Below are 24,271 nucleotides of genomic sequence, written 5' to 3' on the forward strand. Positions count from 1 at the left end.
GGGGGTGCCCCCCCCACGCAGAGCCCTGCGCCTGCGCCTGGGGGAGAAACGACCTGCGGCGGCGGGAGGGGCCGGAGCAGGAGCGGCGGGTGAGCGCCGCCATCCCCCACCCCGCCTACGACCCCGCCACCCTGGACAACGACCTCCTCCTCCTCAAGCTGCGGCGGCCGGCGGCGCTGGGCCGCGCCGTCCGGCCCCCTGCCCCTCCCCCGCGCCTGCGCCCCGCCCGGCGCCACCTGCCTCCTCTCGGGCTGGGGCACCGTCACCACCCCCCAAGGTGAGAGGAGGGAACCCGGAGGGAACCCGGAGTAGACCCGGAGTAGGCCCGGAGTAAACCCGGAGTAAACCCGGAGTAGACCCGGAGTAGGCCCGGAGTAGACCCGGAGTAACCCCGGAGTAAACCCGGAGTAGACCCAGAGTAGACCCGGAGTAAACCCAGAGTAGACCCGGAGTAGGCCCGGAGTAAACCCAGAGTAGACCCGGAGTAACCCAGAGTAGACCCGGAGTAGACCCGGAGTAAACCCAGAGTAGACCCGGAGTAGGCCCGGAGTAAACCCGGAGTAGACCCGGAGTAAACCCGGAGTAGACCCGAAGTAAACCCGGAGTAAACCCGGAGTAACCCCGGAGTAGACCCGGAGTAGACCCGGAGTAAACCCGAGTAAACCTGGAGTAAACCCGGAGTAGACCCGGAGGTAAAACCCGGAGTAAACCTGGAATAAACCCGGAGGTAAACCCGGAGTAGACCCGGAGTAGACCCGGAGTAAACCCGGAGTAGACCCGGAGTAAACCCGGAGTAAACCCGGAGTAAACCTGGAGTAAACCCGGAGTAGACCCGGAGTAAACCCGGAGTAAACCCGGAGTAAACCCGGAGTAGACCCGGAGTAGACCCGGAGTAACCCCGGAGTAGACCCGGAGTAAACCCGGAGTAACCCCGGGAGTAGACCCGGAGTAAACCCGGAGTAAACCTGGAGTAAACCGGAGTAAACCCGGAGTAAACCTGGAGTAAAACCCGGAGTAAACCCGGAGTAGACCCGGAGTAACCCCGGAGTAGACCCGGAGTAACCCCGGAGTAGACCCGAGTAGACCCAGAGTAAACCCGGAGTAAACCTGGAGTAAACCCGGAGTAAACCTGAGTAAAACCGGAGTAAACCCGGAGGTAACCTGGAGTAAAACCCGGAGTAGACCCGGAGTAGACCCGGAGTAAACCTGGAGTAAACCCGGAGTAGACCCGGAGTAGACCCGGAGTAGACCCCGGGCGTCGTAGCGGGGGGCGTCCTAGGCAACACGCAGCAGCGGGGCGCTAAACCCGCAGCTAAGGTGTGGCAAGCCCGGAGTAAACCTGGAGTAAACCCGGAGTAAAGTCACCGTAAACCTGTAGCAAAGGCGTAGTAAACCTGTAGTAAAGGCGTCGTAGACCCGTAGTAAAGTCGCCATAAAGTCACAGCAAACCCGTAGTGAACCTGAAGTCGTCGTAGACCCGTAGTAAAGTCGTCGTAAACCCATAGTAAAGTCGCCGTTAAAGTCGTAGCAAGCCCGTAGTAAAGGCGTAGTAAACCTGTAGTAAAGTCGTCATAGACCCATAGTAAAGTTGCCGTAAACCTGTAGTAAAGTCGTCGTAGACCCGTAGTAAAGTTGTAGACCCGTAGTAAAGTCGCCGTAAAGTCATAGCAAACCCGTAGTAAACCTGAAGTCGTCGTAGACCCATAGTAAAGTAGTCGTAAACCTGTAGTAAAGTCGTCATAAAACCCCTAGTAAAGCTGTCATAGACCCATAGTAAAGCCTTCATAAACCCGCAGTAAAGTCATCGCAGACCTGTAGTAGCCATAAACCCCTAGTAAAGTTGTCGTAGACCCCTAGTAAAGTTGTCGTAGGACCCCTAGTAAAGTTGTCGTAAACCTGTAGCAAAGTCATAGTAAACTCAGGGTAAAGTCGGAGTAAAGGCATAGCGAGCCCTGCGAATAATCGATGAGTAACCTACGACTAATCTATGAATAATTGATGAGTAACCTACGACTAACCTCATGAATAATCAATGAGTAACCTCGGAGTAACTGATCCATAGTCTATAAGTAACCTAGGAGTAACTGATGCATAACCTGTAAGTAACCTCGGAGTAGCCTATAAGGTAACAGGTGCCTGACCTATAAGGAACCTATAAGCAACCTCTAACTACCCGAGGGGTATCCCTCGGAGTAACCTAGGAGTACCTGATGCATAACTGTAAGTAACCTTGGAGTAGCCTAATGAGTAACGGGGTGCCTGACCTATAAGGAGTCTATAAGCAACCTCTAACTACCCGAGGGGTATCCTAGGAGTAACCTAGGAGTAACTGATGCATAACCTGTATGTAACCTAGGAGTAGCCTATGAGTGACTGGTGCCTGACCTATAAGGAACCTATAAGCAACCTCTAACTACCCGAGGGGTATCCTCGGAGTAACCTAGGAGTACCTGATGCATAACCTGTAACTAACCTCAGAGTAGCCTATGAGTAACAGGTGCCTGACCTATAAGGAACCTATAAGCAACCTCTAACTACCCGAGGGGTATCCTAGGAGTAACCTAGGAGTACCTGATGCATAACCTGTAAGTAACCTTGGAGTAGCCTATGAGTAACGGGTGCCTGACCCATAAGGAGTCTATAAGCAACCTCTAACTACCCGAGGGGTATCCTAGGAGGTAACCTAGGAGTAAGCTAGGAGTAAGCTAGGAGTAAGCTAGGAGTAACCTAGGAGGTAAGCTAGGAGTAGGGCCCGGCGCGGCCCCAGCAGCCCCTGGGGGTGTCCCCTCCCCCCGCAGAGTGACCATCCCCCCGCCACCTGATCTGCGCCTACGTCGAGGGTGCTGCCGGCCGCCACCTGCCGCCGGGCCTACCCCCAGCGCATCACCCCCAACATGCTCTGCGCCGGGGGTGCGCAACCAACGCGTCGACTCCTGCCAGGTAAAGGCGGGGGAGGGCGGGGCATCCCCCCCTAAGCCCCGCCCCCCCCTCCCCCCAAACCCCGCCCCCCCTCCCCTAAAACCCCGCCCCCCTCCCCTAAACCCCGCCCCCTCAACGCCAACGCGGCGTCCAACCCCTTCTACCTCAACGCGGGGGGCGGCCGCCCAACCGGCGGTCGCCAGCCTTGACCCCGCCCCCCCCCGTGACGCGTCACCAAGCCCCGCCCCCCCGCCGCCGTCCCCCTCTCCCCATAGGGCGACTCCGGGGGGCCGCTGTCGTGTAACGGGACCCTGCAAGGGATCGTGTCCTGGGGGCTGCAGACCTGCGCCCTGCCCGGCCGCCCGGGCGTCTACACCCGCGTCTGCAACTACGTCAGCTGGCTCCAGGACACCATGGACCGCAACTAGGAGGTGGCCCACCCCTCCCCCCCCCCCGCCCCGCCGCCGGGCCACCGAGGACCACGGAGCTGGGCCACCGCGGGCCGCGGCTAGGATAGAAAGAGCTGGGCCACCGGGGACTATGACGACGGACACAGGTTGGGGCCAGCATGGAGCTGGGCCACCACGGGTAACAGCTGGGGACATGGAGACACGGATCTGGGCCACCACGGGCCACGATCGGGGCCACCACGGACTACGATTAGGGACACAGAGACCCAAATCTGGGCCACCATGGACTAGGGACACGGAGACACTGATCTGGGCCACCATGGGCCATGGATCTGGGCCACCATGGACTAGGGACATGGAGACACGGATTTGGGCCACCACGGGCCACAGATCTGGGCCACCATGGACTAGGGACATGGAGACACGGATTTGGGCCACCACGGGCCACAGATCTGGGCCCACCATGGACTAGGGACATGGAGACACGGATCTGGGCCACCATGGACTAGGGACATGGAGACACAGATTTGGGCCACCACGGACTACGATTAGGGACACAGAGACCCCAAATCTGGGCCACCATGGACTAGGGACATAAAGACACGGACCTGGGCCACCACGGGCCACGGATCTGGGCCACCATGGACTAGGGACATAAAGACACGGATTTGGGCCACCACGGGCCACGGATCTGGGCCACCATGGACTAGGGACATAAAGACACGGATTTGGGCCACCACGGGCCACGGATCTGGGCCACCATGGACTAGGGACATGGAGACACGGGTTTGGGCCACCACAGACTACAATTAGGGACACAGAGACCCAAATCTGGGCCACCATGGACTAGGGACACGGAGACACGGATTTGGGCCACCACGGGCCACGGATCTGGGCCACTGTGGACTAGGGACATGGAGACACAGATTTGGGCCACCACGGACTACGATTAGGGACACAGAGACCCAAATCTGGGCCACCATGGACTAGGGACATGGAGACACGGATCTGGGCCACCACGGGCCACAGATCTGGGCTGCCACAGACTACGATTAGGGACACAGAGACCCAAATCTGGGCCACCATGGACTAGGGACACAGAGGCACAGATTTGGGCCACCACGGGCCACAGATCTGGGCCACCAGGGACCACAACCATGGAGATAACTTTGGGCCACTGTGGACACGGACTCGGGCCACGACGGACCACAGCTGAGGACGCGGGGACATGGCCCTGGGCCACCACGGACCACAACGAGGGCTACGGACCAAGGCCGCCACCGACCACAACTCGGGCCAAGGATCCGGGCCACCGCAAGCCACATCACAAGCCACGGGGACACAGACGTGGACCTGAGATCACGGAGGGGACGCGGATTCGGGGAGAGGAACAATAAAATCGGAGCAAAGCCAAGGTCAAGTCCATCTCGTCGTCCCGTCCCACCCCCCCCCGGAGTCCCCCGGCCACCCCAAGGAGGTCCCGGCTACGGGGGGCGTGGTCCTTGTAGCCCAAAGCCCCCCCAGATACGGCTTCTTGGGCTTCGACAATCATCTCTTTATTGAGGCAGTTGCAGAAAATGGGGGAGGGGGGAGGGGACAGGGAGACCCCCACCCCCGAGGGGAGGTGGCATCGGGGGAGGGGAGGGGACCAGCGCAGATGACCTCGAACTGGCCACCCCTGGCTTCCAGCAAGCCACGGTCACCGTAACTCTGCCCACCAAGAGACGAAGCTGAGGAGGAGGGGGAGGGGGGGGTGGGGGAGGGGCTGTAGTGTTCGTCCCTACCCGGTCCCCGAGGGTGGGGGGAGTTGGGGACCCGGGGGGGGGGGGGGAGGTGCCGGGGGGGGGGGGGTGGGGGTCCGACACCCATGGGTGGAGCCCTGAGAGGATGGGGGAGGGGGGGGGGGGGGGCTGGGGGCAACTCAGCCTGGCTCAAGGTGGCCGGCTCAGGTCTGGATCAAGATGGCCGTCAGTGGTCAACGCGCACGGAGGAGCCCGTCAACCGGAAGAGGCCAATCCAAGACCGGCCCAACCCCCGGGTCTCAACCCACCAATGAGCAACGTAGCTCAGCAACAGGCCAATCAGAGAGAGCCAAGCTGGGTTTGGCGACCTCGACTGAGCCAATCACCGCCCGGTCGCGGTTGGTCTCCATCAACCCAACTGGGGAAGGGCGCCAACCCAACTGGGAAGGCGCCAACCCAACTGGGAAGAGGCAAAGCCGACCCTGGCGCAACCCAAGGCCCAATCCAGGTCTTGAGCCAATAGGAAGAGGCCAAGGTCTGGGCTGAACCAATCACGATGAGCCCCCCCCCCCCCAGGCCTAGAAGAACCCAACCGAAACCAAAAACCAACTCAACCAATCAGAGCCTTGATCAAAGCAACCAATGATGGCCAAATCAGCTTTGGACCGGGCCAATCAGAAGAGGCCAATCCCGATCTGCTCCAACCCAGCCACCAATGGCGAAGGGGTTGACCAACTCAACGCAAATCTTGGCCAATTTGAGTCAGGCCCCGCCCAGCCCAACAGCGATTGGCCAATCCAGGCCTGGTCCAACCCCGCTAGCAATGACCAATCGCAGGCCTGGACCAAGCAACCATTAAAGAGCAACCGAGGTCGACAAGCCAATGAGATGAGGCCAACCCAAATCTGCTCTGACTCAACCAATGGCTGAGCCGCGTCAAGACCAACCCGACCAAGCCAACCAATGGCTGAGCCAGATGAAGACCAACCCGACCAAACCAACCAATGGCTGACCCAGATGAAGACCAACCCCGACCAAGCCAACCAATGGCTGAGCCACATGAAGACCAACTCAACCAAGCCAACCAATGGCTGAGCCACGTCAAGACCAACCCCGACCAATCCAACCAATGGCTGAGCCGCGTCAAGACCACCTCAACCAATCCAACCAATGGCTGAGCCAGATGAAGACCAACCCGACCAAGCCAACCAATGCCTGAGCCGCGTCAAGACCAACCTGACCAATCCAGCCAATGGCTGAGCCACGTCAAGACCAACCCGACCAATCCAACCAATGGCTGAGCTGCGTCAAGACCAACCCGACCAATCCAACCAATGGCTGAGCCAGATGAAGACCAACCCGACCAATCCAACCAATGGCTGAGCCAGATGAAGACCAACCCGACCAATCCAACCAATGGCTGAGCTGCGTCAAGACCAACCCGACCAATCCAGCCAATGGCTGAGCTGCGTCAAGACCAACCCGACCAATCCAGCCAATGGCTGAGCCACGTCAAGACCAACCCGACCAAGCCAACCAATGGCTGAGCCGCGTCAAGACCAACTCAACCAAGCCAACCAATGGCTGAGCCGCGTCAAGACCAACCCGACCAATCCCTACGCAGCCCAAGCACAAGAACCCAAAGGCCCGCTCAAGGTCAAGGTCAAGCCCCCTCTGACCTCATCTCCCCCGCTCCCACCTCACCCCGCTCCAACCCCGGCCGATCCCTGCCCCGGCACCAACCAGAAGAGGCCAAGCCGCCGCCGCCGCCCAAGCCCCGCCCCTGCCGCGGGGGGGCGGACGCCGCTCTACCGGTAGGTCCCCACCCAGCACACCACCGCAGGCGGCGCCCCGCTGCCGGGCCGCACCCACCCCCGCCCTGAGGAACATTTTGACCTTCTTCTTCCCGGCATCGCTCGCCGGGCGGCTCGGCATCCCTTCCGGCAAGAAACGAACCCAAAAAACCACCCAAAAAACCCCGCCTAAAAAACCCCCGAACGCCCCAAATTTAAGCCATACCCAAAAAAAACCAAAAATCACCCGAAACAACAACAACAACAACAAAAAAAAAAAAGGATTTGGGGACATCGCCCCGGGGAAGAACTCAAGATGGCGTCGGTGACAACCCCGTGGCGGGGGACGAGGAGGTGGGGGAGGGGAGGGGGGGGACCGCGCCGGGGCGGGGGAGGGGGTTACATGGCGGGCGGCGCCGGGCGGCGGCGGGGCGGCGCCGCCGGGCGGTGGAAGTTGGTCTCCTTGTAGACGAACCACGAGCTGCCGGCCCAAAGCACCAGGTTGAGGAAACCGAAGACCTAAGAGATGGGATGGAAGATGTAAACCCGCCCCTCCCCCCCCACACCACCACCACCCCACCCCCAACCGTGCCTCAGTTTCCCCAACCCACCCCCCCGCCTCAGTTTCCCCCACCCCAACGCCCCCCCCGTCGCCATGGTTGAACGTTGGGTTTCTTCATGAGGTTCCTCAACAGCGCCCTCGAGCACCCTCGCCCTGCCTCAGTTTCCCCCCCCCGCCCCCCCCCGGGCACCCACCACGGAGACGTTGAGGGACCCCATGGGGGTGACCCCCGCGGGGAAGCAGGCCACGGCGGGGGGGTGGCAGTGGGGGAGGGGGGCCGCCGTCGAGGTCTTGACGTCCGTCAGGGCCTTGGCCCACGCCGAGGAGCTCACCAGCCGGTGGCCAAGAAGTCCTGGGGGGGGGGGGGGGGGGGGAGGGGGGGGGTTAGGGGGACCCCAAAAATGAGGGGAGGGGTGGGGGGGGATGTGGTATGGTTGGTGGGGGAGCTGGGGTGCCCCAGAAGTTGGGGGGTGGAGAGGACAATCATGGTGGACCCCAAGTCCTACAGACCTGGGGGGGACCCCCCAAAATCTGGGGGGTGGAGAGGACAATCATGGTGGACCCCAAAATCTGGGGGGTGGGGAGGAGAACCCTGGTGGCCCCCAAGTCCTACAGACCTGGGGGGGGACCCCAAAATCTGGGGGGTGGAGAGGAGAACCCTGGTGGCCCCCAAGTTCCACAGACCTGGGGGGGACCCCAAAACCTGGGGGGTGGGGAGGAGAACCCTGGTGGACCCCAAAACCTGGGGGGTGGAGAGGAGAACCCTGGTGACCCCCAAGTCCCCCAGACCTGGGGGGGACCCCAAAACCTGGGGCTGGGAAGGCGGGGCGCCCCCCCACCCCCCCCCACTTTCCCCACACTGGGAGGGGGGTGAACCCCAATTCTTGCGCCCCGCTCCCTGCCCCCCCCCTCCCCCCCAAATTTGTCCCCCCTCCCATCCCCACGTGATTTGGGGGGGGGGGGGGGGGGGGGGAAATGGGGTTCAGGGGGCTGGGGTGGGGCTAAGCCCCCCCAAAAGGGGGCGGGGCACTTACCCCACGTCCTGTCCCTGGCGGCAGCAGGAGAGAAGTTCAGAGGGGGGTTATTGACCCCGCCCCCCCCCCAAGCCCCCCCCCCTCCCCCACCAGGGGTCCCCCACCCCACATCTGGGGGGAGGACCAAGACTACGACTCCCACGATGCCTCGCAAGGGGGTGGGGGGCTCAAAGGCTCATGGGAGGGGCAGTCCAGGCAATGGGGCCACCCCATGGAGAAGGCACAAGGGATTATGGGGGCTGTAGGTCAACCTAGGGGTCTTCGCCCATGGATGGACGGACGGAGAAGACCAGGAGGGACGGACGGAGAAGACCAGGATGGACAGACGGAGAAGACCAGGAGGGACAGACGGAGAAGACCAGGATGGACAGACGGAGAAGACCAGGAGGGACGGACGGAAGGAGAAGACCAGGAGGGATGGAAAGAGAAGACCAGGAGGGATGGAAAGAGAAGACCAGGACGGACAGACGGAGAAGACTAGGATGGACAGACGGAGAAGACCAGGATGGACAGACGGAGAAGACCAAGATGGACAGACGGAAGGAGAAGACCAGGAGAGATGGAAGGAGAAGACCAAGATGGATGGACAGAGAAGACCAGGACGGACAGACGGAGAAGACCAGGAGGGACAGACGGAGAAGACCAGGAGGGACAGACGGAGAAGACCAGGAGGGACGGACGGAAGGAGAAGACCAGGAGGGATGGACGGAAGGAGAAGATCAGGAGGGATGGACGGAAGGAGAAGACCAGGAGGGATGGAAGGAGAAGATCAGGAAGGATGGAAGGAGAAGATCAGGAAGGATGGAAGGAGAAGACCAGGATGGACGGACGGAGAAGATGAAGATGGATGGAAGGAGAAGACCAGGAGGGACGGATGGACGGAGAAGACCAGGAGGGACAGATGGAGAACATGAAGATGGACGGATGGAAAAGACCAACGTGGACAGATGGAAGGACAAGACCAGGAGGGATGGACAGAAGGAGAAGACCAACGTGGACGGAGGGAGAAGACCAGGAAGGACAGACGGAAGACGACCACGATGGATGGACAGAGAAGACCAAGACGGCCAGAGGAAGACCAGGAGGGATGGATGAAGAACATCAAGATGGACGGATAGAGAAGCCCAGGATGGACAGACAGAGAAGTCCAGGAGGGACGGACGGAAGGAGAAGACCAGGAGGGATGGACAGAGAAGACGACGACAGACGGAGACAGAAGACCAGGAGGGACAGACGGAGAAGATGAAGATGGACGGATGGAAAAGACCAACGTGGACAGAGGGAGAAGACCAAGAGGGATGGATGGAAGGAGAAGACCAGGAGGGATGGACAGAGAGGACCAGGAGGGACGGACAGATGGAAGGAGAAGACCAACGTGGATGGAGGGAGACCACCAAGAGGGACGGACGGAAGGAGAAGACCATGACGGATGGATGGACGGAGACGACCAGGAGGGACGGACGGAAGGACAAGATGAAGAGGGATGGATGGAAAAGACTAATGGGACTGGATGGAGAAGCCCAGGAGGGACGGACGGAAGGAGAAGACCAGGATGGACGGACGGAAGAAGACCAACATGGACGGATGGAGAAGGCCAGGAGGGACGGACAGAAGGAGAAGACCAACATGGACGGAGGGAAGGAGAAGACCAACATGGACGGACGGAGAAGACCAAGACGGACAGACAGAGAAGACCAAGATGGACAAACAGAAGGAGAAGACCAGGATGGATGGACAGAAGGAGAAGACCAGGAGGGACAGACAGAAGGAGAAGACCAGGAGGGACGGACAGAGAAGACCAAGAGGGACAGACAGAAGAAGACCAGGATGGATGGATGGAGAAGACCACAATGGACGGATGGAGAAGACCAAGATGGACAGACAGAGAAGACCAAGATGGACAGACAGAGAAGACCAAGATGGACAGACAGAAGGAGAAGACCAGGAGGGACGGACGGAGAAGACCAGGAGGGACGGAGGGAGAAAACCACGATGGACGGACAGAGAAGACCAGGATGGATGGATGGAGAAGACCACGACAGATGGACAGAGAAGACCGGGACAGACGGACGGAGAAGACCGGGAGGGACTCACCCCCAAGGGCAGCTTCCCGCCCGCCCCGCGGTAGAGGTGGAGGTAGCCCAGGTAGAGGGCGAGGGCGGCCATGCTGTAGAGGAAGGCGAAGACGGCCACCGTGACGAAGAACTGGGCCGAGGAGGAGAAGTCGCCGACCAGGTGGACGTCCGCCGGCCACGTCTTGTTGCAGAGGTTGGTCAACGAGGGGGTGAAGATGGCGTGGTTCAACCTGGGGGAGGGCGGGGTGGTGGCTGAGGGCGGGGGAGGGGGGGGTCCTCACCCACCCGCGTCCCCCAAACCCCTCCCAGGTCTCTCCTCCTCCCAACCGGGGCCTCCAGATGCCGGTTGGCCAACGGTACGGCGCTCCCGCCCGCCGCCCGCCTCCCTCCTCTTCCTCAGCTGGGCTGAAGATCATCTTCTCTTCTCCTGAGGCCTCCAAAGCCTTGGGTTGGCCACCGTAGGGCTCTCAAACCCAACCGCTGCTTCTCGTTCTTCCACGTTTGAGGGACCTTCTTGACCTTCTTCTCCTCTCCTGGACCTCCAGCCACCTCCCAACCCTTCCCAGAGCTCCCTGCTCCACCCCCCACCTCCTACAGCTCCTGATTGGCCAACCGCACGGCTCGCGTAGCCAATCGCTGCTTCCCTTCTTCCCCCTCCCCACCCATGTTTGAGGGACCTTCTTGACCTTCTTCTCTCCTCCTGGACCTCCAGCCGCCTCCCAACCCTTCCCAGAGCTCCCTGCTCCACCCCCCACCTCCTACAGGCTCTGATTGGCCAACCGCACAGCTCGCGTAGCCAATCGCTGCTTCCCTTCTTCCCCCTCCCCACCCACGTTTGAGGGACCTTCTTGACCTTCTTCTCCTCTCCTGGACCTCCAGCCGCCTCCCAACCCTTCCCAGAGCTCCCTGCTCCACCCCCCACCTCCTACAGCTCCTGATTGGCCAACCGCACGGCTCGCGTAGCCAATCGCTGCTTCTCTTCTTCCCCCTCCCCACCCATGTTTGAGGGACCTTCTTGACCTTCTTCTCTCCTCCTGGACCTCCAGCCGCCTCCCAACCCTTCCCAGAGCTCCCTGCTCCACCCCCCACCTCCTACAGGCTCTGATTGGCCAACCGCACGGCTCGCGTAGCCAATCGCTGCTTCCCTTCTTCCCCCTCCCCATCTCAGGGACCTTCAGCCACCTCCCAACCCTGCCCAGATCGCCGTTTCCCACCAGCCACGTCCCGCAGCTCCTGATTGGCCGGCCGTAAGACCTCCCCATTGGCCACTACCAACCCACTCGCAGCTTCAAGGCATCCCATTGGCTCCTCCACATCCCCCGTCCCCCAGATTGGCCAATCAGGTGGCTCCTCCCACCCACCTCCTCCCCCGTGCCACATTTCCACCCCTCCCGGCCACTTTCCCCCCCCCCAATCAGATTCACCGATGTTGCCCCCGAGGCTCCGCCCCCCCCCCCCCCCCTCCCGCCAGCCAATCAGCATCGAGGATGAGCCTCACCGGAAGGGGTAGGCGAAGGGGGCGGTGACGGTGGCGTTGGGTTGGCCGTCGCAGCTGACGCGGAAGGAGACGCTGCCGCCGTAACCCCCGCAGGTGGCGAAGGCGAAGATGGAGAAAAACTGTCGGAAAAACGGGGAAAAAAGGGATTTTCACCCCCAAAACCACGGCCGGAAATTTATTAAACCGCCGCCAAAAAGTAAAAAATTTGAATTATTGGAGGGAAAAAAAGGCAGAAGGGGTTTTTTGAAATTTTAATTCTAAGTTTCTCTTTTAATTTAAATTTTCAAATTTAAGTCGCTGAAGGGAAAAAAAACAAAGGGAAAAGGAGTTTCATCCAATACAACCAAAAATAATGAAGAATCAAAAAAATCAGCCAAAATCCAAACAAAAATTTGAAGTATTGGGGAGAAAAAAACAATTTTTTTTAAATTTTCATTTTTAAATTTCTTTTAATTTTTCAAATTTCAGTTGCTGAGGAAAAAAAGGAGAAATGGATTTTCATCTGATAAAACCAAACATAATGAATAATAAAAAAACCCCAGCCAAAACCCAAACAAGAATTTGAATTATTGGGGAGGAAAAAACCAAAATTTTTAAATTTAAATTTTTAAATTTCTTTTAAATTTTCAAATTTCAGTTGTTGAGAGAAAAAACGGGAAATGGATTTTCATCAAAACTGAAAATACTGAATAAGCAAAAAAATCAGCCAAAAACCAAACAAAAATTTGAATTATTAGGGAGGAAAAAAACAAATTCTTTTTAAATTTAAATTTTTAAATTTTTCTTTTAAATTTTTAAATCTCAGTGAGAAAAAAAAAGGGAGAAAGGATTTTCATTAAATAAAACCAAAAATAATGAATAATCAAATAAACCAGCCAAAAACCAAACAAAAATTTGAATTATTGGGGAGAAAAAAACCAATTTTAACTTTTTAAAATTTCTCTTTCAATTTAAATTTTCAAATTTAAGTTGCTGAGGGAAAAAAAGGGAAAAAAGATTCTCATCAAATAAAACCAAAAATAATGAATAATTAAAAAACAGCCAAAAAAACAAGTAAAAATTGCAATTATTGGGGAAAAAAAAACAAAAAAAATTTTTTTAATTTTTTTTTTAATTTCTCTTTTAATTTAGATTTTGAAATTTAAACTGCTAAGTAAAAAAAAAGGGGAAAATGAGATTCATCAAATAAAACCGAAAATAATGATTAATTAAAAAACCCAGCCAAAAACCAAGCAAAAATTTCAATTATTGGGGAAGGAAAAAATCAAATTTTTTTTTCAAATTCTAGTTTTTAAATTTATTTTTCTAATCTAAGCTACCAAAAAAAAGGGAAAAAACCAGATTTTCATCAAATAAAACCAAATACAAGAATTAACCCAAAATAAGGATTAACCGAAAACCAACTCAAAAACTAAGCAAAAATTTGAATTATTGGGGGCAAAAAGAGCCCAAAAAAGGGCTTTTTTAATTTGAATTTTTGAATTTGATTTAAATTTTCAAATCTAAGCTGCTGGAAAAAAAGGAAAGGATTTTCATTAAATAAAAAATTATTAGCAAAAAAAAAGGAAAAAATTTTACTTATTGAGGGAAAAAAAAGAACCAGAAAATGATTTTTTTTAAATTTAATTTTTAAATTCATTTTTTAATTTAATTTTTTGTATTTATTTTGCTTAAAAAAAAGTGGGGAGAAAGAGGATTTTCATCAAATAAAACAAAAAAATGGCGATTACCAAAAAATCAACCAAAACTGCAAATTATTGGGGGGGGAAAAAAACCAAAAAGGGGCTTTTTTAATTTTTAAATTTCATTTAAATTTTCAAACTTCAGCTGCCATCAAAAAGAGGGGAAAAAAGGGGATTTTCACCAAATAAAACCCAAAATTTACCAAAAACCAGCCAAGAATTTGAATTATTGGAGGAAAAAAAGCCAGAAATGGGGGCGGGGGAGGGGCACCTCAACCCCCGCGACCGGGAGTGATTTAATTAAATTTATTTTAAAGGCGATTTTAATTAATTTAATCCAATTTCAAGGAATTTTAATTTTTGCTTTTTAAAATTTCACTATTTAACATTTGACTCAATTTTTTAATTTAGTTTTCAATTTAATTTTCAATTAATTTCTAATTTTTGACCTTGCCCTGCCCTTAATTCTTTAATTTCATTTTTAATTTCTTTTTAATTTTCTTTTTGCTTCCAATTTCCTCAATTTTCACATCAATTTTTAAAATTTCATTCAATTTTTAAAACTTCACTCAAGTTTTAAAATTTGTGTTTTTAATTTAACCATTTAATGGGTTTTTATAATAAAAATTGAACCGAAACCTGACCCTGAGCTCAAGATGGCTCCCAGTCCCTCCCAGTATCCCCCAGTCCCTCCCAGTAGCCCCCCAGCCCCTCCCAGTCCCCAGCCAGTGCCCTCCAGTTCCTCCCAGTGCCACCCAGTCCCCTCCCAGTAACCCCTAGTCCCTCCCAGTCAACCCCATCCCTCCCAGTGCCTCCCAGTAACTGCCCCAGTTGCACCCCAGCATCCTCCCACTACCCCCAGTACCCTCCCAGTAACCCCCCAGCCCCTCCCAATAACCCCCAGTGAGCTCCCAGTAACCCCTCACAGTGCCCTCTGGGCCCTCCCAGTAACCCCCAGTCCCTCCCAGTAACCCCTCAGCCCCCTGCCAGTGCCCTCCAGTAACCCCCCACCCCTCCCAGTAACCCCAAGTAACCCCCAGTACGCTCCCAGTTCCCCCCCAGTGCCCTCTGGGCCCTCCCAGTAACCCCTCAGCACCCCCCCAGTGCCCTCCAGTCCCTCCCAGTCCCCCCAGTACCTCCCAGTCCTCCTCAGTAACCGCTCAGCCCTCCCCCAGTCCCTCCCAGTGCCCTACAGTCCCCTCCCAGTAACTCCCAGTACCCTCCCAGTCCCCCCAGTCCCTCTCAGTCCCCTCCCAGTAACCCTTATTACTCTCCCAGTCCCCTCCAGTCCCTCCCATTCCCCCTAAGTGCCCTCCAGTCCCCTCCCAGTCCCACCCAGTAACCCCCAGTACCCTCACAGTCTCCCCCAGTGCCTCCCAGTTCCCCCCCAGTGCCCTCTGGGCCCTCCCAGTAACCCCTCAGCACCCCCCCAGTGCCCTCCAGTCCCTCCCAGTCCCCCCAGTCCTCCTCAGTAACCGCTCAGCCCTCCCCCAGTCCCTCCCAGTGCCCTACAGTCCCCTCCCAGTACCTCTCAGTTCCCTCCAGTCCCTCCCAGTAACACCCAGTACCCTCCCAGTCCCCCCCAGTCCCTTCCCAGTAACCCTCACTACCCTCCCAGCCCCCTCCAGTCCCTCCCAGTAACCCCCAGAACCCTCCCAGTCCCCCCCCAGTAGCCTCCACTCCCTCTCAGTTCCCTCCCAGTGCCTCCCAGTCCACCCCAGTGCCCTCCAGTCCCCCTCCAGTCCCTCCCAGTCCCCTCCCAGTGCCCTCCAGTCCCCTCCCAGTAACCCCCAGTACCCTCCCAGTGCCTCCCAGTCCCTTCCTAGTCTCCCTCCAGTCCCTCCCAGTGCCCTCCAGTCCGTCCCAGTAACCCCCCAGTAGCCTCCACTCCCTCTCAGTCCCCTCCCAGTCCCCCCCCAGTGCCCTCCAGTCCCCCTCCAGTCCCTTCCCAGTAACCCCCAGTACCCTCCCAGTACCTTCCTAATCCCCCTCCAGTCCCTCCCAGTGCCCTCCAGTCCGTCCCAGTAACCCCCAGAACCCTCCCAGTCCCCCCCCCGTAGCCTCCACTCCCTCTCAGTCCCCTCCCAGTGCCTCCCAGTTCCCCCCCAGTGCCCTCCAGTCCCTCCCAGTCCCCCCCCAGTAACCCCCAGTACCCTCCCAGTACCTTCCTAATCCCCCTCCAGTCCCTCCCAGTGCCCTCCAGTCCGTCCCAGTAACCCCCAGAACCCTCCCAGTCCCGCCCCAGTAGCCTCCACTCCCTCTCAGTCCCCTCCCAGTGCCTCCCAGTTCCCCCCCAGTGCCCTCCAGTCCCTCCCAGTCCCCTCCCAGTAACCCCCAGTACCCTCCCAGTACCTTCCTAGTCTCCCTCCAGTCCCTCCCAGTGCCCTCCAGTCCGTCCCAGTAACCCCCAGAACCCTCCCAGTCCCCCCCCAGTAGCCTCCACTCCCTCCCAGTCCCTCCCAGTCCCCCCCCAGTGCCTCCCAGTCCCCCCCCAGGGCCCTCCAGTCCCTCCCAGTCCCTCCCAGTCCCTCCCAGTCCCCCCCCAGTGCCTCCCAGTCCCTCCCAGTGCCCCCAGTCCCACGCACCCACTGGAGGCCCCGCACCAGCCCCAGCGGCTCCTTGGCGGGGCCCAGCTCCCACCGCGGCCCCGCCATTTTCCTCCTGGCAGCGCGGCGGAAGTGACGTCAGGCGGCGCCACAGCCTCATTTGCGTGGCCACGCCCCTCGGGGGGGGGGAGAGCGGCTTCATTTGCATAACGACCCGCTCAGGCCGTGTTTTATTTGACAGCGGGGGGCTCGCATTTACATGGCCACGCCCCCGCCGCCGCAAGGCCCCGCCCACTCCGCCAGCCCCTCCCCGCCCCACAACTGCCTCCCGCCCCCCCCAACTGCCCCAGGGGCCTCTGAATTGCCCCCAGGCCCCCCCCAATTGCCCCCAGGACCCCCCCAATTGCCCCAGAGCCCCCCCAATTGCCCCCAGAGCCCCCCCAACTGCCCCAGGCCCCCCCCAATTGCCCCCAGGACCCCCCTAATTGCCCCAGAGCCCCCCCAAACTGCCCCAGGCCCCCCCAATAGCCACAGTCCCCCCCCCAATTGCCCCCAGGACCCCCAAATCGCCCCCAGGACCCCCCTAATTGCCCCCAGGACCCCCCCAATAGCCCCAGGCCCCCCCAATTGCCCCCGGCCCCCCCCAATTGCCCCCAGGACCCCCTAATTGCCCCCAGGACCCCCCCAATAGCCCCAGGCCCCCCCCAATTGCCCCCGGGACCCCCCCAATAGCCCCAGGACCCCCCACTCGCCCCCAGCCCCCCCCCACTCGCCCCCCCCCCCCCCTTAGAAGTCCCAGACGTTGACGGCCCCCCGCACCCGGCCCAGCCCCCGCACCCGCCGCCGCACCGCCCTGCCCCCGCTGCCCACCACCTCCACCTCCACCCCCTCCTGCTCGCCCCTGCCCGCCCCCCGGGCAACCCCCCCCCGGGCCCCGCTAGCCACCACCCCCCGGGCCACCACCCCCCGGCCGTGGGCAACCACCCCCCGGCCGCCCCTCTCCTGCCCCCCCTCTCCGTAACGGCCCCCCCCAGCTCGCCCCGGGCTCGATGTTCCTCTGTGGCCACCAGCCTGGTGGTCACCAGCCCCGTGGCCACCATCTTGGGGACCAACCAGCCCCGGCTCCACCTCGCCGGGGTCGCTTGCCCCATAGCTACGTGCCACACCGACCCCATCCTGGCCCGGCCCCCGTGTCCCCTTGTGGCCACCGACCCCGTGGCCACCACCGCAATACCTACTAGCCCCGCGGCTACCAGCCCTGGGGACAGCTTTTCTCCATCCCGTCTCCCCACAAGAACACGTCCCATCCTCCCCGAGCTCCAGTGGCCCCCCATGGCCACCACCAGCCCCGTGGCCACCAGCCCCGTGCTCACCATCCCCGTGGCTACAAAGCCCAGGACCACCAGCCCCATGGCCACCAGTTCCATGGCCACCATCCCAGTGGCCACCAACCCCATGCTCACTGTCTCCAGGGTCACCGACTCCATGGCCATCATCCCAGTGGCCACCATCCTCGTGGCCACCATCCCCGTGGCCACCATCCCTGTGGCCACCATCCCCACGACAACAAACCCCATGGCTACCATCCCCGTGGCCACCATCCCCACGACAACAAACCCCGTGGCCACCATCCTCGTGGCCGCCATCCTCGTGGCCACCATCCTCATCCCCCCCACCTCCCCGCCCACCATCCCAGTAGCCCCCAGTACCAGTAGCCAACTCCAGCGACCGCTTGCCCAACCCCAACCGAGGTAGCCCACGCTCAAGCGAGGCCAACAGGACGCAAGCCTTACACAGCGGTTGGCTAGCGGCGAAGCCGCATCGCCCGCACGCCCCCAACGTTTTGGTAGCCACCTCGGCCGCCACCGCTAGCCGTCGACCCGAGTGACCCAAGGCGGCCACCGTACTAGCCCGGGTGGCTTCTAAATCTTTGAGGAGGGCCCGCGCGTGGCCACGGTAGGCGTGGGGGGCGTAGACGCACTCGGTGCTGACGTAGTCCAAGCCCTCGAAGTAGGCGTAGAGGACGATCTCCTTCTCGTAGGCGTGTCTCAAGGGCTTGCACCGAGGAACCGCTGGCCACGGGGTGGCCACCGGTGGCCGGGGGACTTGCCGGTGGCCTGCGGGGCTTGGGGTGGCCTTGGGAGCCTTGGTGGTGGCCTTTGGGATCTTCCTGAGGGTGTCTGTGGGGTTTGTGGTGGTCTCCGTAGGCTTCGTGGTGGCCACAGGAACCTTCATGGCGCTCGTGGTGGTCTCCATAGGCTTCGTGGTGGCCACAGCAACCTTCATGGAGCTCGTGGTGGTCTCCGTAGGCTTCGTGGTGGCCACAGGAACCTTCATGGAGCTCGTGGTGGTCTCCGGGGGGTTTGTGGTGGCCACAGGAACCTTCATGGCGCTCGTGGTGGTCTCCGTAGGCTTCGTGGTGGCCACAGGAACCTTCATGGAGCTCATGGTGGTCTCCGGGGGGTTTGTGGTAGCCACAGACACCTTCATGGAGCTCGTGGTGGTCTCCGTAGGCTTCGTGGTGGCCACGGAGACCTTCATGGACCTCGTGGTGGTCTCCGGGGGGTTTGTGGTGGCCACAGGAACCTTCATGGAGCTCGTGGTGGTCTCCGTAGGCTTCGTGGTGGCCACAGACACCTTCATGGAGCTCGTGGTGGTCTCCGGGGGGGTTGTGGTGGCCACAGGAACCTTCATGGAGCTCGTGGTGGTCTCTACAGTATTTGTGGTGGCCTCCATAGAGCTTGTGGTGGCCACAGAGATCTTCGTGGAGCTCATGGTGGTCTCCACGGCGTTTGTGGTGGCCTCCATGGAGCTTGTGGTGGTCACCATCGGGCTTGTGGTGGCCACGGAGCCTGTAGAAACCTTCACGGGTCTCGTGGTGGCCTCCGTGGTCGTCTCCATGGACCTTTCGGTGGTCTCCGTGGGGTTTTTGGTGGCCCCGGAGCTCTTGAAGGTGTTTACGGGGCTCGTGGTGGCCTCGGTGGCCTCCCCGGTGGCCACAGTGGCCTCAGTGGCCGCATTGGCCTTGGTGGCCTCCCCTGGGGCTGCGGTGGCCTCGGTGGCCTCCCCGGTGGCCTCGGTGGCCGCAGTGGCCTCGGTGGCCGCCCCTGGGGCTGCGGTGGCCTCGGTGGCCGCCCCGGTGGCCTCGGTGGCCGCAGTGGCCTCGGTGGCCGCCCCTGGGGCTGCGGTGGCCTCGGTGGCCGCCCCGGTGGCCTCGGTGGCCGCAGTGGCCTCGGTGGCCGCCCCTGGGGCTGCGGTGGCCTCGGTGGCCGCCCCGGTGGCCTCGGTGGCCGCAGTGGCCTCGGTGGCCGCCCCTGGGGCTGCGGTGGCCTCGGTGGCCGCCCCGGTGGCCTCGGTGGCCGCAGTGGCCTCGGTGGCCGCCCCTGGGGCTGCGGTGGCCTCGGTGGCCGCCCCGGTGGCCTCGGTGGCCGCAGTGGCCTCGGTGGCCGCCCCTGGGGCTGCGGTGGCCTCGGTGGCCGCCCCGGTGGCCTCGGTGGCCGCGCGCCGGAGCCGGGCCACGTCCCCCGCGCAGGAAGTTCATCAGCACCGTCTCGGCGATGTCATCGGCGTTGTGACCTGGGGGGGAGACGCGTCACCGGGGGGCCGGGCCACCGCGCCCCAGTGCCTCCCAGTGCCCTCCCAGTGCCTCCCAGTGCTCCCCAGTGCCTCCCAGTGCCCTCCCAGTGCTCCCCAGTGCTCCCCAGTGCCTCCCAGTGCTCCCCAGTGCTCCCCAGTGCCCTCCCAGTGCTCCCCAGTGCTCCCCAGTGCCCTCCCAGTGCTCCCCAGTGCCCCCCAGTGCTCCCCAGTGCCTCCCAGTGCCTCCCAGTGCCCTCCCAGTGCCTCCCAGTGCTCCCCAGTGCCCTCCCAGTGCCTCCCAGTGCCCTCCCAGTGCTCCCCAGTGCCTCCCAGTGCCTCCCAGTGCTCCCCAGTGCCTCCCAGTGCTCCCCAGTGCCCTCCCAGTGCCTCCCAGTGCTCTCCCAGTGCCTCCCAGTGCCTCCCAGTGCCCTCCCAGTGCCCTCCCAGTGCTCTCCCAGTGCCTCCCAGTGCCCCCCAGTGCTCCCCAGTGCCCCCCAGTGCTCCCCAGTGCCTCCCAGTGCCCTCCCAGTGCCCCCCCAGTGCCCTCCCAGTGCTCCCCAGTGCCCTCCCAGTGCCTCCCAGTGCCGTCCCAGTGCCTCCCAGTGCCTCCCAGTGCTCTCCCAGTGCCTCCCAGTGCCCTCCCAGTGCTCCCCAGTGCCTCCCAGTGCTCCCCAGTGCCCTCCCAGTGCCTCCCAGTGCTCCCCAGTGCCTCCCAGTGTCCCCCAGTGCTCCCCAGTGTCTCCCAGTGCTCCCCAGTGCCTCCCAGTGCTCCCCAGTGCCCTCCCAGTGCCTCCCAGTGCTCTCCCAGTGCCCCCCAGTACTCCCCAGTGCCCGCCCAGTGCCTCCCAGTGCCCCCCAGTGCCTCCCAGTGCTCTCCCAGTGCCTCCCAGTGCCCCCCAGTGCCTCCCAGTGCCCCCCAGTGCCCTCCCAGTGCTCTCCCAGTGCCCCCCAGTGCCCTCCCAGTGCCATGCAGACTATGCCACTCATCTCCCAGTGCCCCCCAGTGCCTCCTTGCAACTCCCAGTTGCCTCCCATCATCTCTCAGTCCCCTCCAGTGCCTCCCAGTCACATCCCAGTGCTCTCCCAGTACCTCCAAGTGACCCCCAGTCGCCTCCCAGTGTCCCCCACTCCTGTCCCAGTGCCTCTCAGTCCCCTTCCATCACCTCCCAGTCCCTCCCAGTGCCTCCCAGTGCCTCCCAATCCCCTCCCATCACTTCCCAGTGACTCCCAGTGCCTCCCAATCCCCTTCCATCACCTCCCAGTCCCTCCCAGTCCCCTTCCATCACCTCCCAGTGCCTCCCAGTGTCTTCCAGTCTCCTTCCATCACCTCCCAGTGACTCCCAGTGCCTCCCAATCCCCTTCCATCACCTCCCAGTCCCTCCCAGTCCCCTTCCATCACCTCCCAGTGACTCCCAGGGCCTCCCAATCCCTTTCCGTCACCTCCCAGTGCCTCCAAGTGCCTTACAGTCCTCTTCCATCACCTCCCAGTGCCTCCCAGTCCCCTTCCACCACCTCCCAGTGACTCCCAGTGCCTCCCAATCCCCTTCCATCACCTCCCAGTGATTCCCAGTCCCCTTCCATCACCTCCTAGTGACTCCCAGTCCACTTCCATCATCTTCCAATCCCTCCCAGTGCCTCCCAGTCCTCTTCCATCACCTCCCAGTGCCTCCCAGTCCCCTTCCATCACCTCCCAGTGACTCCCAGTGCCTCCCAATCCCCTTCCATCACCTCCTAGTGACTCCCAGTGCCTCCCAATCCCCTTCCATCACCTTCCAGTGCTTCCCAATCCCCTTCCATCACCTCCCAGTGACTCCCAGTGCCTCCCAATCCCCTTCCATCACCTCCCAGTCCCTCCCAATCCTCTCCCATCACCTCCCAGTCCCTCCCAATCCCCTCCCATCACCTCCCAGTGCCTCCTAATGCCTCCACGTGCCTCCCAACCCCCTCCCAGTCCCCCCTCTCCCTGACCGGTAGCGATCCAGTCGACTCCCAACGCCCTCGCTCCCCTTTCCAACGCCTGCCTCCGGAAAACTCCGCAAAAAGTGCAGCGGCTCCCTCCCCCGAGGCCGGGGGCCAACTCGTCCACGCTCCAACCGAAAAGTTCCCGGTGGGAAAGGACCAGCAAGGGCAAAACCCCCCGGCATCGCCGCACCGCGCCCAGCGCCGCCTCCCGGTACCCGGCGATGCCTTCGTCGACGGAGAGCAGGATCAGGCGGGAACCGGCGGGCCGCCGGCCTTCCAAGCGGGATAAAAGGTGAGCGAGGACGGTGGAGTCTTTGCCGCCGGAGGCCGCCACCGCGATGACGTCGCCGGGGCGGGGGGCGCCGGGGGCGGCCAGGGCGCGGCGAGCTTCGTCTTCGAAGGCGGCGAGGAAGCAGGGGCGGCAGAGGGCTTGGCCCGTGCGGGGCCGGCGGAGGGCGGCGGGGAGGCGGCAGCGCTGGCAGAGGGGGGAGGGCATGGCGGCCTGCGGGGGAGGGGGGGGGGAGGTCGGTGGGGGGGGAGGGGAGCACCCTAAGGGGGGGGGGAGGGCACTAAGGGGGGAGGGGGAGCACCCTAAGGGGGGATGGGGAGCATCCTAAGGGGGGGGGAGGGCACTAAGGGGGGAGGGGGAGCACCCTAAGGGGGGGGGAGGTCGGTGGGGGGGTCGGGGAGCACCCTAAGGGGGGGGGAGGGCACTAAGGGGGGAGGGGGAGCACCCTAAGGGGGGATGGCGAGCACCCTAAGGGGGGGGGGAGGGCATTAAGGGGGGGAGGGCACCCTAAGGGGGGATGGGGAGCACCCTAAGGGGGGGGGAGGGCACTAAGGGGGGAGGGGGAGCACCCTAAGGGGGGGGGGAGGGCACTAAGGGGGGGGGGAGGGCACCCTAAGGGGGGATGGGGAGCACCCTAAGGGGGGGGGGAGGGCACTAAGGGGGGGAGGGCACCCTAAGGGGGGATGGGGAGCACCCTAAGGAGGGGGGAGGGCACTAAGGGGGGAGGGGGAGCACCCTAAGGGGGGGGAGGGCACTAAGGGGGGATGGGGAGCACCCTAAGGGGGGGGAGGGCACTAAGGGGGGAGGGGGAGCACCCTAAGGGGGGGGAGGGCATGGGGAGCCCTCTAAGGGGGTGGGGACCCTCCTGACCCCCCCTAACCTCCCCCTGGTGCGAATGGTCCCCTCCAACCCCCCCCCGCGGGGCAGGAATGGACCCTCCCGACCCCCCTAACCCCCCCCGGGTGGGAATGCCCCCCCCCAGCCCCCCTAAACCCCCCCATGGGCAGGAATGGACCCTCCCGACCCCCCTAAACCCCCCCCCGGGTGGGAATGGCCCCCCCCAGCCCCCCTAAACCCCCCCATGGGCAGGAATGGACCCTCCCGACCCCCCTAAACCCCCCCCGGGTGGGAATGGCCCCCCCCAGCCCCCCTAAACCCCCCCATGGGCAGGAATGGACCCCCCCGCCCCCCCCCCGGGCGGGAATGGACCCCCCCAAACCCCCCCCACCCCCCGAATGGGCCCTTCCAGCGCCCCCCCCCCCCAAGCCGCTACCCGGAAACGGCGGCGCCCGCCGGGGCCCACGTCACTCACGTCACGTCACGTCACGTCACGTCACGTCACGTCACGTCACGTCACGTCACGTCACGTCGCGCACGCGGCGCCCCTCGCGCCCGCTCCGCTCCGCTCCGCCGGCCTCGCCCCTTCCCGGCGCCCCCCGCGCGCTCCTCTCCGGCCCCGCCCACTTCCGGCGCGGCAGCCAATCAGGGCGCGGGGAAGCCGGAAACCCCGCCCCCGCCGCCCTGAGGGGGGGGCGGGGGCAATTAACCCCCTCCAGAGGGCAATTAACCCCCCCCGGGGGCAATTAACCCCCCCTCGGGGGCAATTAACCGCCATTAGGGGCAACTAACCGCCCCTCGGGGGCAATTAACCCCCCCCGGGGGCAATTAACCGCCATTAGGGGCAATTAACCCCCCCTCAGGGGCAATTAACCCCCCCTCGGGGGCAATTAACCCCCCCTTGGGGGCAATTAACAGCTCCTGAGGGGCAATTAACCCACCCTCGGGGGCAATTAACCGCCATTAGGGGCAATTAACCCCCCCTCGGGGGCAATTAACCCCCCCTTAGAGGCAAGTGATCCCCTCCAGGGGCAATTAACCCCCCCTCAGGGGCAATTAACCCCCCCTTGGGGGCAATTAACCCCCCTCGGGGGCAATTAACAGCTCCTGAGGGGCAATTAACCCACTCTTGGGGCAATTAACCGCCATTAGGGGCAATTACCCCCCCCTCGGGGGCAGTTAAGCCCCTCCAGGGGCAATTACCCCCCCCGGGGGCAATTAACCGCCATTAGGGCAATTACCCCCCCGGGGGCAATTAACCCCCCTCCAGAGGCAATTAACCCCTCCCAAACCTCTCCGAGGGGGTGGGCGTGGCTTAGAAGGGGCGTGGCTAAAGGCGGCCCCTC

General features: G+C 61.0%; 2 protein-coding genes across 2 annotated transcripts; one reads left to right on the forward strand and one right to left on the reverse strand.

The window, feature by feature from the left end:
* Window positions 1-46: 46 nt before the first annotated feature.
* Window positions 47-3,347, forward strand: LOC309604283 (kallikrein-14-like; the record flags this gene model as incomplete). The annotated part of the gene is given in 4 exon segments (XM_082339218.1): window positions 47-277; window positions 2,840-2,927; window positions 2,929-2,940; window positions 3,195-3,347. Coding segments are annotated over 4 exon segments (484 nt in total), but the record flags the coding sequence as incomplete, so codon positions are not given.
* A 1,570-nt stretch (window positions 3,348-4,917) lies between these two features.
* On the reverse strand, window positions 4,918-23,554 carry LOC309604285 (uncharacterized protein). The gene is given in 8 exon segments (XM_082339219.1): window positions 4,918-7,383; window positions 7,621-7,778; window positions 10,555-10,765; window positions 12,034-12,152; window positions 18,055-19,786; window positions 19,788-19,837; window positions 21,806-22,301; window positions 23,421-23,554. Coding segments are annotated over 7 exon segments (2,880 nt in total). The 5' UTR covers window positions 22,296-22,301; window positions 23,421-23,554; the 3' UTR covers window positions 4,918-7,263.
* Between the last annotated feature and the right edge of the window lie 717 nt (window positions 23,555-24,271).

The sequence above is a fragment of the Platalea leucorodia genome, assembly GCF_965183815.1.
Source record: "Platalea leucorodia genome assembly, contig: HAP1_HAP1_SCAFFOLD_579, whole genome shotgun sequence".
Taxonomy (NCBI): Eukaryota; Metazoa; Chordata; class Aves; order Pelecaniformes; family Threskiornithidae; genus Platalea; species Platalea leucorodia.